The sequence below is a fragment of the Haliotis rubra genome, unplaced genomic scaffold (genome assembly GCF_003918875.1).
Source record: "Haliotis rubra isolate DU_JTF1 unplaced genomic scaffold, ASM391887v1 Scf110, whole genome shotgun sequence".
Classification (NCBI taxonomy): Eukaryota; Metazoa; Mollusca; class Gastropoda; order Lepetellida; family Haliotidae; genus Haliotis; species Haliotis rubra.
The window spans coordinates 235,172-251,512 of record NW_025765004.1 but is presented as its reverse complement, the minus strand read 5'-3'; the positions used below and the strand labels follow the sequence as shown (position 1 = coordinate 251,512).

The following is a 16,341-nucleotide window of genomic DNA, read 5'->3' as shown; positions in this document are numbered from 1 at the left end:
CGCAATATTTCAGTAGTAGTTTGTTGCAGTTTGAAACAAGCTTCAGTTTTTGTGCAACACCCGATTCTTAGTTATTCTTGCATATGCTCAATTGTTAGATGTCATTTATTCTGCGCTTGTACTGACTTACACATGAATATTCAGACATGTAATGTGTATCGTATATTGTCACAAGACGAATGTAGTTGTGTGTGTTTGTCCAGTCAGTTGGCAGCATGTATTGTGACGAGAAGTCTAGCAGGGCCCAGTGAATGTGATCTGTGTCTAGCCAGCTGGAACAGGAAGCTTGCCCTGGTTGCTAATAACACCAATGAACATGGTTCTGATTGCAACAATGGATGGGAACCATGTGCAAGTGTATTTGGGGGCAGATTGCTTAGCTGATGGAGCCTTGTAGGGATCTGGGTTTTGTAACAATCAACTGTTATGTATCGAAAGTGGGACTGATGCTTATGCTCAGTCACTGATCTGATTGGTCCAGACTTGGTTATTTGACAGGCTGCATGATATAGCTTATATATTGCTGACTGTGATGTTGAATAACCCGTGGTTGTATGGTGCAGCAGTTATCAAAGGTAGGAATATCTTGCTGGTCACCACTGCGGACTGTAGACTATTTCTGGTGACACAGCAATAACCCCCTGTTGACCCCAATGTGATCTGGAACCCAGGACTGGTATGATGATCAAACACTGTAACCACTTGACATTGCAGGACCGGCTTAGGTCTGTGAGAACTGCTCGTCAGCAAGCCATTCTTGTCAGAAAAGGCGACTTCTGAGAGGTGTTCAGACTGCTCATGGTGTCTTTACTGACTACTGTTGCTGGAATACTGGACATTAAAGAATCAAACAAAACAAACAAACAAAAGTCATTGCTTGTGAAGTGAGTTTAGCTGTAAATGTAACATAAGTACATGTCTAGTAGCATCTGTGTAAAATATCCTGACAATCTCTGGATTTATATTTTCAGAGAGTATAGCACTTGACTACACTTACAGATTTGTAAAACAGGAATGATTGAGTTACCACTGACAAAACAAACTTAATTGATATTCAGGGCTGCTCATTCACTCCAGAAAATGAATGTAGGAAAAAGAATATAATAGAGTATGAGATGTAGACCAAGAGACCTACTGACTCGGGTCACTGTACCCAGCGGCACAAAGAAAACACATCCTGGAGCTTTTTTACCTGATGCCATTTCAAGGATAACTGATACATTGCAACTTCGAATTATTTTGTTGTCTGTCACTTTAGCCTCAGCATTTGCTAGGCAGCACTATCCATCATACCAAACCTTGCTTCTGTATGACACTGCTGTTCAGTAATGACTTTACCTTACCTTATGATTTTTGCAGGATTGATAGCATTCACATCTATATCTAACATCAACTTTCAGATATTTTGTAAAGAAGTATTTCTGTTGGTTCAGTTTTACTTTGTGGCAATCAGTATATGTATCACGATGTACTTGTTTGTGTATGTAGAAAACAATAGTAACCACAACTAGATTTCTTTGTCTAACCATTTCGTTCTACTGAAACTGTGTACATGGTCTAATTAGTTTATTGTTTACATGTTCGGTTTGTACATACATGTATTTATATAAGTTGAATTCAGGTGTATGTGTTCCTGTGTGTTGAGTTGATCTATGGTAGTGGTTCTTGTGCCCACTGTAGGAAGAGAAGTTGATGTGTGGTGTGTTCCTGTGTGTTGAGTTGATCTATGGTAGTGGTTCTTGTGCCCACTGTAGGAAGAGAAGTTGATGTGTGTTGAGTTGATCTATGGTAGTGGTTCTTGTGCCCACTGTAGGAAGAGAAGTTGATGTGTGGTGTGTTCCTGTGTGTTGAGTTGATCTATGGTAGTGGTTCTTGTGCCCACTGTAGGAAGAGAAGTTGATGTGTGTTGAGTTGATCTATGGTAGTGGTTCTTGTGCCCACTGTAGGAAGAGAAGTTGATGTGTGGTGTGTTCCTGTGTGTTGAGTTGATCTATGGTAGTGGTTCTTGTGCCCACTGTAGGAAGAGAAGTTGATGTGTGGTGTGTTCCTGTGTGTTGAGTTGATCTATGGTAGTGGTTCTTGTGCCCACTGTAGGAAGAGAAGTTGATGTGTGGTGTGTTCCTGTGTGTTGAGTTGATCTATGGCAGTGGTTCTTGTGCCCACTGTAGGAAGAGAAGTTGATGTGTGTTGAGTTGATCTATGGCAGTGGTTCTTGTGCCCACTGTAGGAAGAGAGAAGTTGATGATGTGTGTTCCTGTGTTGATCTATGGTAGTGGTTCTTGTGCCCACTGTAGGAAGAGAAGTTGATGTATGGTGTGTTCCTGTGTGTTGAGTTGATCTATGGCAGTGGTTCTTGTGCCCACTGTAGGAAGAGAAGTTGATGTGTGGTGTGTTCCTGTGTGGTGTGTTGATCTATGGTGTGTTGAGTGGTTCTTGTGCCCACTGTAGGAAGAGTTGATGTTGATGTGTGTGTGGTGTTGATCTATGGTAGTGGTTCTTGTGCCCACTGTAGGAAGAGAAGTTGATGTGTGGTGTGTTCCTGTGTGTGGTGTGTTGATCTATGGTAGTGGTTCTTGTGGTTCCCCCACTGTAGGAAGAGAAGTTGATGTGTGGTGTGTTGATCTATGGTAGTGGTTCTTGTGCCCACTGTAGGAAGAGAAGTTGATGTGTGGTGTGTTCCTGTGTGTTGAGTTGATCTATGGTAGTGGTTCTTGTGCTCACTGTAGGAAGAGAAGTTGATGTGTGTTGTGTTGATCTATGACAGTTGTTCTTGTGCTCACTGTAGGAAGAGAAGTTGATGTGTGTTGTGTTGATCTATGGCAGTGGTTCTTGTGCTCACTGTAGGATGAGAAGTTGATGTGTGTTGAGTTGATCTATGGTAGTGGTTCTTGTGCCCACTGTAGGAAGAGAAGTTGATGTGTGGTGTGTTGATCTATGGCAGTGGTTCTTGTGCCCACTGTAGGAAGAGAAGTTGATGTGTGGTGTGTTCCTGTGTGTTGTGTTGATCTATGGTAGTGGTTCTTGTGCCCACTGTAGGAAGAGAAGTTGATGTGTGTTGAGTTGATCTATGGCAGTGGTTCTTGTGCCCACTGTAGGAAGAGAAGTTGATGTGTGGCGTGTTCCTGTGTGTTGAGTTGATCTATGGTAGTGGTTCTTGTGCCCACTGTAGGATGAGAAGACTATTTAGGGATTGTTTGTGTGTTATATTGATCTATGGCCCACTATAGGTTGATATAAAGTTTGTCCTGTGTTACCAGCTACCCAGCAAGTGAAACAGTCAAAGACAGCTGGCTCTTCTCCCAGGCCCAGATTGCAGAAGCCTTGAGTGGCAGTGGCCATGACACTTCCAGACTCTCAACTCCGTTCACGCACAAACCTTTCGCTGCAGGTAACACCGATGTACTGATGGGAGTGCTTCATGAAACAAGACTGGGTTCATAGTTCCTTCACATTTGTTGTCATTCTTTGGGTTAGATTTATCAAGAGTTAAAATAGAATCATTTCATGGAAATTCTACACTGAATTATTAGCTTTCTTTTTTTTATTTTGTAATTGTGTGTTTTCAGAGACTCCTGATATTGGGCGGAGTGTTAGTGACATAGGGTCTATCAACATTGAGATGGAGAGTGTCGATGGTTCCCCTTCAATGCTCAGGGTAAGATCAAAGATCAAAGATGCTGCTACCACAATGGTTGTAAGCTCCCTTATTTCACTGACGCTGAACGTTTCATTACAGATACAGTATATCCAAATCCTGTCAGAATTTCTCTCAACAAACACATGGAACTATTTACTTAATCATGACTCAGTGTCTCTCTGTGTGTCATAATTAGAGGTATGCATATTAGTACCTTCTTCTGAACTGGCGTTTGGAATTAGCATATTTAGGAATGGCTGGCAGTGATGCCATGCCCAGAGTTGATGTTCACAACCAGTATGATACAGCTAGGATACTGATGACTTCGCCTATCAAACATTTGTCTTTCATTATGAATGTATTTTCATTTATTTGCTGACTTAGTTATTTTGTCTTTTCTCCTTCCAGAGAAGGGTTGACGAGGAAATAACCGTAGAATCACTGAAGAAAATGTTGGGTACGTTTGATCAGTTTACAGCACAAGACTGCTGTTTCCATACTAACTTTGTTGAAGGCAGCGGAAAACACTTGATATGTCTGGGCTTTGTACTCTCTATTTTATGTTAATGTTTATTAACAGTTTCAGGCCCAGCAAAGAAATCAAGCAGAGGGTTGTCAAACTATTGAATATATACACACCTCAGACAGAATTAGCCGCACAATTTGCGAACAACGACACAGTTCCCCAGATAGTTTGCATCTTAATGAAAGAACCAGGCACATTCTCAGTGGAACCTAACAGTAAAACATGCATTGCATAACCATTGTTGTTGTCTGTTGGTGTAATGTAGGCCAGTAGAACCGGGTACATGGTTTCTGAGGGCTGGCTGAAAACACTAAAAGGTTGTGACTAACCTAAGTTTAAGGTCAAGGTGATCTTGAAGGTCATTTCTAAATTATGGTTGTCATTATCACTGAATTGCTTCTTTCTGCAGATGATGTTACAGCCTTCTTGTAGTCACATTATTTGTAAATATGTATGACAAGTTGTAACAGTTCACAGTGACCTACTTTAAATGACAAGAACATGGCATATCTTGTTTGGTTATCATGCTTGATAGCCCTTTGAAATGTTCTTAAGATACTTGCAACTGATAATGAAGGTCGAATTCACTCTAAATCTCTCAAAGTTGGAAATGTTCAAGCAGTGTTCCTTGTGGTATTTGGTAACTTTCATCCTTAAGGTGGGGCATTGAAACGGTAAGGTTTTGAGAGAGATCACTAAATTGTACATTCTTGTTGTTCATTTTTTGGTGTCCTTTGGTTTGTGACATGTTTGTGAGAGCTCATACTTATGTCTTCAACTAGATGTAATCAAACATGTGATGAAATTTAGCATCAATATCGTTAATATACTCAAAAGGTTCAAAATATTGTCTGAAGCCCTGAAGTTAGTGTGAGGGATTTGTTCTCTGTTTTAAAGTTCTCTTGCAAAAGACAAATGTTTCCGAATTTGAAATGACATTATGTAAGTGAATGTGCAGATAACATGGTCAGTAACATACCTACAAATGAATGTTGAGATTTGCTTGAGTGTGTGTTGTGACCTGGCTGAGTGTGTGTTGTGACCTGGCTGAGTGTGTGTTATGACCTACCTTTTTGCTATGACCAAGTGTGTTATGACATGACTGAGTGTGTGTTATGACATGACTGAGTGTGTGTTATGACCTGGCTGAAAGTGTGTTATGGCCTGGCTGAGAGTGTGTTATGACATGGCTGAGTGTGTGTTATGACCTGGCTGAGTGTGTGTTACGGCCTGTCTGAGTGTGTGTTATGACATGCCTGTTCGCCATGACCAAGTGTGTTACGGCCTGTCTGAGTGTGTTATGACATGCCTGTTTGCCATGACCAAGTGTGTTATGACCTGGCTGAGTGTGTGTTACGGCCTGTCTGAGTGTGTGTTATGACATGCCTGTTTGCCATGACCAAGTGTGTTATGACCTGGCTGAGTGTGTGTTACGGCCTGTCTGAGAGTGTGTTATGACATGCCTGTTTGCCATGACCAAGTGTGTTATGCCCTGGCTGAGTGTGTGTTATGGCGTGTCTGAGTGTGTGTTATGACAAGCCTGTTTGCCATGACCAAGTGTGTGTTGTGACCTGGCTGTTGTTACGGCCTGTCTGAGTGTGTGTTATGACCTGGCTGAGTGTGTGTTATGACCTGTCTGAGTGTGTGTTATGACATGCCTGTTTGCCATGACCAAGTGTGTTACGGCCTGTCTGAGTGTGTGTTATGGCCTGGCTGAGTGTGTGTTATGACATGCCTGTTTGCCATGACCAAGTGTGTTATGACCTGGCTGAGTGTGTGTTATGGCCTGTCTGAGTGTGTGTTATGACAAGCCTGTTTGCCATGACCAAGTGTGTGTTGTGACCTGGCTGAGTGTGTGTTACGGCCTGTCTGAGTGTGTGTTTTGACATGCCTGTTTGCCATGACCAAGTGTGTTACGGCCTGTCTGAGTTTGTGTTATGACCTGGCTGAGAGTGTGTTATGACATGCCTGTTTGCCATGACCAAGTGAGTTATGACCTGGCTGAGTGTGTGTTACGGCCTGTCTGAGTGTGTGTTATGACCTGGCTGAGTGTGTGTAACGGCCTGTCTGAGTGTGTGTTATGACCTGGCTGAGTGTGTGTTATGACCTGGCTGAGTGTGTGTTATGACATGCCTGTTTGCCATGACCAAGTGTGTTACGGCCTGTCTGAGTGTGTGATATGACCTGTCTGAGTGTGTGTTATGACATGCCTGTTTGCCATGACCAAGTGTGTTACGGCCTGTCTGAGTGTGTGTTATGGCCTGGCTGAGAGTGTGTTATGACATGCCTGTTTGCCATGACCAAGTGTGTTACGGCCTGTCTGAGTGTGTGTTACGGCCTGTCTGAGTGTGTGTTATGACCTGCCTGTTTGCCATGACCAAGTGTGTTACGGCCTGTCTGAGTGTGTGTTATGGCCTGGCTGAGAGTGTGTTATGACATGCCTGTTTGCCATGACCAAATGTGTTACGGCCTGTCTGAGTGTGTGTTATGGCCTGTCTGAGTGTGTGTTATGACCTGCCTGTTTGCCATGACCAAGTGTGTTACGGCCTGTCTGAGTGTGTGTTATGACCTGCCTGTTTGCCATGACCAAGTGTGTTATGACCTGTCTGAGTGTGTGTTACGGCCTGTCTGAGTGTGTGTTATGACATGCCTGTTTGCCATGACCAAGTGTGTTATGACCTGTCTGAGTGTGTGTTATGGCCTGTCTGAGTGTGTTATGACATGCCTGTTTGCCATGACCAAGTGTGTTATGACCTGTCTGAGTGTGTGTTATGACCTGTCTGAGTGTGTGTTATGACATGCCTGTTTGCCATGACCAAGTGTGTTATGGCCTGTCTGAGTGTGTGTTATGACGCCTGGGCTGAGTGTGTGTTATGGCGGTCTGAGTGTGTGTGTTGATGACGCCTGTTTGCCATGACCAAGTGTGTTATGACCTGGCTGAGTGTGTGTTATGGCGAATGTCTGAGTGTGTGTTATGACAAGCCTGTTTGCCATGACCAAGTGTGTTGTGACCTGGCTGAGTGTGTGTTATGGCCTGTCTGAGTGTGTGTTATGACCTGTCTGAGTGTGTGTTACGGCCTGTCTGAGAGTGTGTTATGACATGCCTGTTTGCCATGACCAAGTGTGTTACGGCCTGTCTGAGTGTGTGTTACCGCCTGTCTGAGTGTGTGTTACGGCCTGTCTGAGTGTGTGTTATGACATGCCTGTTTGCCATGACCAAGTGTGTTACGGCCTGTCTGAGTGTGTGTTATGACCTGCCTGTTTGCCATGACCAAGTGTGTTATGACCTGTCTGAGTGTGTGTTACGGCCTGTCTGAGTATGTGTTATGACCTGCCTGTTTGCCATGACGGCGTGTTTATGGCCTGTCTGAGTGTGTGTTATGGCCTGTCTGAGTGTGTGTGTTATGACATGCCTGTTTGCCATGACCAAGTGTGTTACGGCCTGTCTGAGTGTGTGTTATGACATGCCTGTTTGCCATGACCAAGTGTGTTATGACCTGTCTGAGTGTGTGTTACAGCCTGTCTGAGTGTGTGTTATGACCTGCCTGTTTGCCATGACCAAGTGTGTTACGGCCTGTCTGAGTGTGTGTTATGGCCTGTCTGAGAGTGTGTTATGACCTGCCTGTTTGCCATGACCAAGTATGTTACGGCCTGTCTGAGTGTTGGTTATGGCCTGACTGAGTGTGTGTTATGACCTGCCTGTTTGCCATGACCAAGTGTGTTACGGCCTGTCTGAGTGTGTGTTATGGCCTGGCTGAGAGTGTGTTATGACCTGCCTGTTTGCTATGACCAAGTGTGTTGTGACCTGATTGAGTGTGTGTTATTACATGACTGAGTGTGTGTTATGACCTGGCTGAGAGTGTGTTATGACCTGGCTGAGAGTGTGTTATGACCTGCCCTGTTGCTATGACCAAGTGTGGTGTGACATGACTGGATTACCTGCTGCGTGTGTTATGACCTGACTGAGAGTGTGTTATGACCTGGCTGAGAGTGTGTTATGACCTGCCTGTGTTTTACATGACTGAGTGTGTGCTATGACCAAGCTGTGTTGTGACATGAGTGAGAGCGGTGTTATTACCTGACTGTTTGTGTGTTGTGACATTACTGGCCTGGGAGTGAGAGTGTGTTATGACCTGCCTGTTTGCTATGGCCAAGTGTGTTATGACCTGCCTTTTGCTATGACCAAGTGTGTTGTGACATGACTGAGTGTGTGTTATTACATGACTGAGTGTGTGTTATGGCCTGGCTGAGAATGTGTTATGACCTGCCTGTTTGCTATGGCCAAGTGTGTTATGACCTGCCTGTTTGCTATGACCAAGTGTGTTATGACATGACTGAGTGTGTGTTATGACCTGGCTGAGCGTGTGTTATGACATGCCTGTTTGCTATGACCAAGTGTGTTATGACCTGCCTGTTTGCTATGACCAAGTGTGTTATGACATGACTGAGTGTGTGTTATGACCTGGCTGAGAGTGTGTTATGGCCTGGGTGAGTGCGTGTTATGACCTGCCTGTTTGCTATGGCCAATTGTGTTATGGCCTGCCTGTTTGCTATGACCAAGTGTGTTATGACCTACCTGTTTGCTATGACCAAGTGTCTCATGACCTACCTGTTTGCTATGGCCAAGTGTGTTATGATCTGCCTGTTTGCTGGGACCAATTGTGTTGTGACATGACTGAGTGTGTGTTATGACCTTGCTGAGTGTGTGTTATGACCTTGCTGAGTGTGTGTTATGGCCTGGCTGAGAGTCTGTTATGACATGACTGAGTGTGTGTCATGGCCTTGCTGAGAGTGTGTTATGACCTGCCTGTTTGCTATGACCAAGTGTGTTATGACCTGCCTGTTTGCTATGACCAAGTGTGTTATGACCTGCCTGTTTGCTATGACCAAGTGTGTTATGGCATGACTGAGTGTGTGTTATGGCCTGGCTGAGAGTGTGTTATGATCTGCCTGTTTGCTATGACCAAGTGTGTTATGACCTGACTGAGTGTGTGTTATGACCTGGCTGAGAGTGTGTAATGACTTGGCTGAGAGTGTGTGGTTATCGCTGTTTGTTGTAACCTGCTTGAGTGTATGTTACAGCTGAGGACAGCTGTGCCAACAAGGAGCAGGAGGACAAGAAGCGGAAGGAGATCCTGGAGACCTTCCAGAAAGCTCCCTTCGAGGAGATTGTAGCCAGGTCAGAAGCTAAGGTGAGTAGTGACAGACCTGAGGATATCAGTTTAGCCATGGCTTTTATAATAATATAGCCCCCCCTCAGACATCAGAGATTAAATCATTTCCCACTATCCTGTGCTTGTCAAAAGAGGTGGCATAGGGAAGATGGTCAGGTTCAGTTAATACACCATGATTTCCTCAGAACTGTGTCTTAATCTTCATATCTCACACATTTGGAAAAACTGAACTTCGTACTGAAACACTTACAGGGTAGTCTGTAGATATAGAAAGATAATGATGATTGTGGCGTAAAACCCTGGCGCTGGTGGCCAATAGAACGTTTGGATAGCTTGCTGGACACAATAAGTAACTGTGCGGTGACGTTGTTGTTGCAGTCCAACCACTTCCACAACAAGCTGAGTGAGATCCTGGACATGGTGGAGGAGACTGTCCCGAACCCCACCAACGCTGCTGTCACTGATGATGATGACAAGTCAGCAACATCCGTGCCTGTGTTTGAGATGCAGTTCCCAGATCTCTTTGTATACTAAAGCTGTGTTTTACCTTATGGACAGTCATTTATGATCTTATTTATCCGTTTTGATTGCTACATATTTCTGACAGTTTTCACATCATGGATGAAATCAGATCTGATAAACATGTATCATTCAATCTGACTAGTGCTGAGAAAGGAAAATCTATCAGTATGAAGACAGCAGATTGGTGGAGAGAGACTCCATCCTCTGCTGTTGGAAATACTGACAACATGAAACTTCTCCCTCCCCCTACTATAATCAGCGATGAGAATTTTCAGTAGATTTGGCTACAGGAAGGGTCATGTTTGTAATACAAACCATTCCAAAGTATGCATACATCATGAAGTCCACAAGATCCTAGGCCATGTTTTAGTGAGTATTTATAATATATTTGATAGCCAGTTTGTCGCTGTTCTGTCCATTCAGATTGTCAGAAATATGTAGCATTTTTCACAAGATGGTACACTCATGTACAAAGCTTTCTATGCCGTATATCTCTACTCAGTCCTGCAAGGTTGAACAGTCGGGCAGATGCAAGGTCGACATTTACAAACACTGACTCTTTGACTTCGTACATTTACAAACATGTGCACATTGGACTTAAATGTACTGCCATTTGGTTGGGATGATTATCATGAGAAGAAAACTATTTTGACCATAGAGAAACCAATGAACTGAAGGTAGTGATGCATTATAATCAAATAAGGGTTGCAGTATGTTTTGGTAATCAAGCTTTTAAGGTGTGATTGTACATAACGGATGCAAGATGATCACATCATTATATCTATAGCTTTAATTATAGTGTTGGCATTGTTTTAATCTTTCTGTTCCATTGGATGCAGTGGGGAAGCTAATGTTTCATTACTAGCACCAATAGCAACCATGTCCACATCCACAAGGCCAAAATCATTCAAGAGCCATGCTAGAACAATTTGTTTAGTGTACTAGATTAACTAGATTACTGTAGGAGAGGTTGATTTATTTGAGAACACCATCTTGTATCAAAGGCAGCAGTAGGATGGATGTGAATACATGTAGTGTTCTAGCAGTGCACATGTCCGGTCAGCTCGCTGGTTACATGTTATAAATTCATATGTACATACTCCATCACTTCAGTTGGGTCACTTAGAGACCAACGTCATTCATGAAAACCATTGTAACAAGGGTGATTCTTTGTTAATCTCAGTATATGTAAAGTGCATGTACGGTAGGAGTATTGTTCAGTAATTTGATCCCCAGCATTTGTTTTCATTATTGTGACTGAGATCATGAAGTTTCAGCAATGAATTCCCATATGTTTCTTTATACACTATAATTTGGCATGATCTAATTGTGTAATCTCTGGATATTGATGTTTGATGAGGTAGTCTGTCAGTTTCACATTATATTATTACTGTTTATAAGTTACCATTGTAGCATTGGTAGTAGAGCCAGTAATAGTACTACAAGACAGGGTAAGGCAGACAGGACAATGATTAGAACACACAATACTTAAACCACATAAGTATGTTAGATTGAAGAGGGCTTGTTACTAGCACGCTGAGATACCCAATGAGAGACTGAGAGACCCAATGAGAATACAGCAGAGTATGTGTTATACATCCAGTGAGAATACAGCAGGGGAGGGGTCTGATAGACCCAGTGGGAATACAGGAGGGGAGGAGTCTGATAGACCCAGTGGGAATACAGGAGGGGAGGGGTCACATACATCCAGTGAGAATACAGGAGGGGAGGGGTCACATACATCCAGTGGGAATACAGGAGGGGAGGAGTCTGATAGACCCATTGGGAATACAGGAGGGGAGGTGTCACATACATCCAGTGAGAGAATACAGGAGGGAGGGGTCACATACATCCAGTGGGAATACAGGAGGGAGGGGTCACATACATCCAGTGGGAATACAGGAGGGGAGGGGTCACATACATCCAGTGAGAATACAGGAGGGAAGGGGTCACATACATCCAGTGGGAATACAGGAGGGGAGGAGTCTGATAGACCCAGTGGGAATACAGGAGGGGAGGGGTCACATACATCCAGTGACAATACAGGAGGGGAGGGGTCACATACATCCAGTGAGAATACAGGAGGGGAGGGGTCACATACATCCAGTGGGAATACAGGAGGGGAGGAGTCCGATACATCAAGTATGAATACAGTGTTTGGATACTTGTAGAATACCTGTTTGCACTGTATGTTTATTTATTTTTTTGTATTAGGCACTGTTAATTAATGTATTATGAATGTTTGTACTATAATCTGTATCTTGTGTTTCTTTTTATACATATTTTACAGCAATTTGTGTATGTAGTGTGCCTGTAGTGAGACATTTTAATATGGAACCAACGTGTTTTGTCTGAATCACAATCATGTCATGACAAAATTAAGGCAATATTTTTGTCAGTTATGAAGTAAGTTAATGAATAAATTACCATTGCAACAAATCAGTTTTTACAGAAACAATAAAAGGTAAATTATTTTAACTAAATATAGTAGAAACATTGACATTTCATGAAAACTGCTGTTGTTGAATGTTATAAAGTGGATACCATAAGGAGATGTTATAAACATCTTGTATACATGACCTGCATGTGGTTCATATATTGTGTACATAATGTAACTATCTGTAGAAATGTGATCTTAGCAGTGTTGTATATACAGAGGGGTGAAGGGTCTTGGGTGGTTTGGGCAATAGGATTTAAATCTTTGGATGTGAAAGTCCCATAATTTTTAACTATGACAAAGACCCCTTGACTTTCATCCTTAATTTCAAACACTGCAAAGGATGTATGTATATTAGATTACTAAATATCTGTGATAAACATTGGGTATTTATTTCATGTAGACTCTCCTTAGCCACAAGTAGAGCTCTATTTCTCTGTCTTTCCACATGTGCATGTGTGCTTGTATAAACTGGTGTTCAGATGAAACCGTGAAGTAATACTCTGCTCCTTAACATTACTCACATTTCTGATTCTGTTCATGCAAATTAAGATGATATGAATATTCATCATGTTACATCATTATGTTACTGCAATTAATGCAGTGTATGAAATAAGGCCCGTCCGACCGCCAAAGACGGTCTAGATTGCTGACGGACGGTCTAAATTTACAGCTAGCCTGCCTGATGGTCTGGTAGATTTTTTAGATGTTCCATACATCTGAGTAAATTCACCATATTTGGTCTGGTTAAATCCATTTTGAGCTGGTAACATTTTGAAGTTACCACCCCTGATGTCTGGCTGGAAATTTGGCTTATTTCATACACTGATTAATGTAACCTGTAGTATGAGCTTTGTACCTCAAAACTGGGAAAATGTCGACGATAGCTGAAAAATGGGTAGTTTGTGATTAGAATACCAATGACATTTTATCATGAAACACCATTTCATATAACTTCTCTAAACACTATGATTTCATGATGAGCATTAATTTTATAAAAGTGTTATTGTCATTAGGATAATAATTTTTACATTTGAAAGTAGTCATCGAGAAAGCTTTGAAAAATCTCTAGAGTATGTAACCAACCTTATGTCTTGGTGGTAAATAAATAATAAACATGGTCTTTAACAATGACATAACTCTCGGATGTGCAGGAGTAAATATGTATTGTTGTAGGAGACCAATGTTTCTAATGGCATTACTGTGTTTGATTTTAAATAGCGGTATTCATGAACGGTTTACCTCTTACTAAGCTAGCATTATATCACTGTTGAAGTAATAGTCTCAATAACCAACCAACCAGACAAGTTAACATCATCCAAGAACATTACTATAAAGACATCAAACTGATATGGAAAATGCATTTCTTTCTAGTCGTACATGGGGATATTTACCCGCTAGCTACAAATATGTTTCTGGTCATGTGAGCGTCTTTCACCTGCCAGTGCAGCCAAACTTGAATGTAGTGTTGATGACCAATCATCACCTTGTCATCATAGTAACCAAGTTCTGGAAGGTTCTTATAGGTACCAATAAACAACTGTGGATTGGTTGGTAACAATGTTGGATGAGTATGAATAGTCCATTGTCCATTGTGGGTCATCATCCTCCTGACTGGAGTGATCCTCACACTGCTGGCCTTGGTTTGTTTGGTTTACTTAGTTGCTGAGAGATTGCTGTATAGTAGCTGCGATATTGCTGACTAAGGTATTTACTGACTGCTGTTACCATGCAGATGAATAGGTACAGATGATGTTATTGAATTCTTTTACTTGACTTTTATTAATTTTGATTGAAGGGTATTCCATGATACATTTGTAATGTATAGTTGCAATATTTATAGGCAGATTTTACCAGCAGACTTTCCTCTGATGTATGTGAAATTGTTTGTGAACAAGCATTATTGTTGAACACAGGCCAGAAGTTTCGCTAAATGGTGAAGGCTTGCTTGCGAAATCTGTTCCAATCATGGAAAGTTGATGCTGGTGTTGCTGAAGGGGTCATTGTGGCCACATTACACTTTTGAGTACCTGGCACACAGAATACACAGGGAATATACACAGATTATAATTGTAATTACTAGACTGGGAAATTGTTCACATATCATGTGAAAAGAACTGTGACAAGACTTATGTGTATTTCTGAAAAGAATGTGGTGACACAAAGATTCCAAAGCCAACAGGAATGAATACATCCTTGGTAAAGGTTGCTGGCAAAGCCACCAAAGGATTTTTGTAAAATCTAGTTGTAAACGCAGATGGTTGTATGCTTTATGCCAGGTACTTAGAAGAGTACCCATGTAGACAATGCACCTTTCAGTGTTAGTGTTCCATGTCTATGGTTCTGCATCACACTGTTTGAATGTTAGATCTGAGAGGAGCGGATGTTGACTCTACATCATTTGTGCTATTAAACTATTACAAATACACGTCTTTGTTGTCTGATTGCAAGGAGGTGAATTACAACCTTTAATGATATATCCCCAAAGCCTAACTTCTGCCACTTCCTTTGGTACCATTTTAGGAGACATGCTTAGTTTCTTCCTGTATCTACCCAATGCCGTGTGTGCCCCCTAAAAAAAGAGAAAAAAAAGAAAAAAGAGAAGCAAAATTATTGTTATCGAAGCATCGTTATTTACACTTTCATGACGTAAGTTCTTCTTTTCAAAGTAAAAATAAAAAACTATTTTGATATAATACATACTATTATGTATAATTTATGTCATATGAAAAAAACAACATGTCAGCATTGTTGTTTGAGGAGATTTAGAGTTGCCAGCAGCCTAAATAATGCATTATGAAAATTGGTTTTACGAAACAAAACCTAACATGAAAGCTCTGTTACATATTAGACGAGATGAAATAGCATTGAATTGTATCATATCAAAAAGGAAACATCTTTGAAAGAGCTGACATTACAAAAAGAAGCTATTGGCTTGCTATCACACCCGTATACTTCTTAAAGAAGCTATTGGCTTGCTATCACACCCGTATACTTCTAAATTTCAAGTCTTTGATGCATATTGTTACTTAATGAAACATTATTAAAATCAAATCATCATTATGGTGTTTGCCTAGTAACTATACTTCTGAACCTTCCTGTCAATGGCCACCACTGCGTCTTTTAGGGCCATTAGTATTTTTGTTTTTCAAGATACTAAGCTGTTGTTTTGAGGATGGGTATCATCATCTAAGGAACAATGATGAACTTACCAATGTAACGCCCGGAATAATGGAGGCCTGAATACTAGTGCTACTGACAGTTTCCAATATAGCGGCAAACATCAGGTTACTTCCGTATCGCTGCTACCATGTTTATGCATCATGAGTTTCCCAAACAATAATAAACAAGAGTCATCAGAAGATGACAAATCCCCCTGGCCCCCACAAATTTGAAAGAACAAATCATCTGACAATTACTTAAAGTCCAACTTGATTTTTTGGACTAAGTCCAAATCGTTTCCATGGAAATCAGGAAAAGTATAAATGCCAAAAATCTGCAAATAGCAAAAGACACCACTTCCATTTCTGTTTGTTATATCTAACAAGTCTTGAAGAAAGATAGTTTTTGAGTTGTGCTCTGGAAACGAAGCCCATCTCTCGCTTTTGAGACTAAGTCCAGAACGTTTCCATGGAAACCAAGAAAAAGAAAAATGACAAAAATCTGCAAATAGCAAAAGGCACCACTTCAAGATCTGTCTCATATATATGCCACGTTTTGCTGAAAGAAATTAAGAAGTTTTCGAGTTGTGCTCCGGAAACAAAGCCCACCCCTCCCTTTTGAGACTAAGTCCAAATCGTTTCCATGGAAACCGAGAAAAATAAAAACGACAAAAATCTGCAAATAGCAAAAGGCACCACTTTGGGATCTGCCTCACATATCTGCCAAGTTTTGCTGAAAGATATTAAGAAGGTTTCGAGTTGTGCTCCGGGAACGAAACCCATCCCTCCCTTTTGAGTCCGGATCGTTTCCATGGTAACCGAGAAAATAATATATCACAAAAGTCTGTAAATAGCAAAAGGCACCACTTTAGGTTCTGTTTGAT

At 41.6% G+C, this 16,341-nt stretch overlaps 2 protein-coding genes across 2 annotated transcripts in view; both read left to right on the top strand.

The window, feature by feature from the left end:
• LOC124285794 (protein EFR3 homolog B-like) overlaps positions 1–12,981 on the top strand; it is an 83,960-nt gene extending 70,979 nt beyond the window's left edge. The window contains 6 exon segments of the mRNA XM_046722064.1: positions 3,258–3,388; positions 3,567–3,655; positions 4,046–4,094; positions 9,246–9,355; positions 9,716–11,661; positions 11,734–12,981. Coding sequence (XP_046578020.1) covers positions 3,258–3,388; positions 3,567–3,655; positions 4,046–4,094; positions 9,246–9,355; positions 9,716–9,871 — 535 coding nt within the window. The 3' untranslated portion in view covers positions 9,872–11,661; positions 11,734–12,981.
• Positions 11,428–12,030, top strand: LOC124286434 (sericin-1-like). The gene has a single exon (XM_046722814.1). It carries the CDS (start codon positions 11,428–11,430, stop codon positions 12,028–12,030), a length of 603 nt encoding a protein of 200 aa, XP_046578770.1.
• Positions 12,982–16,341: the final 3,360 nt, after the last annotated feature.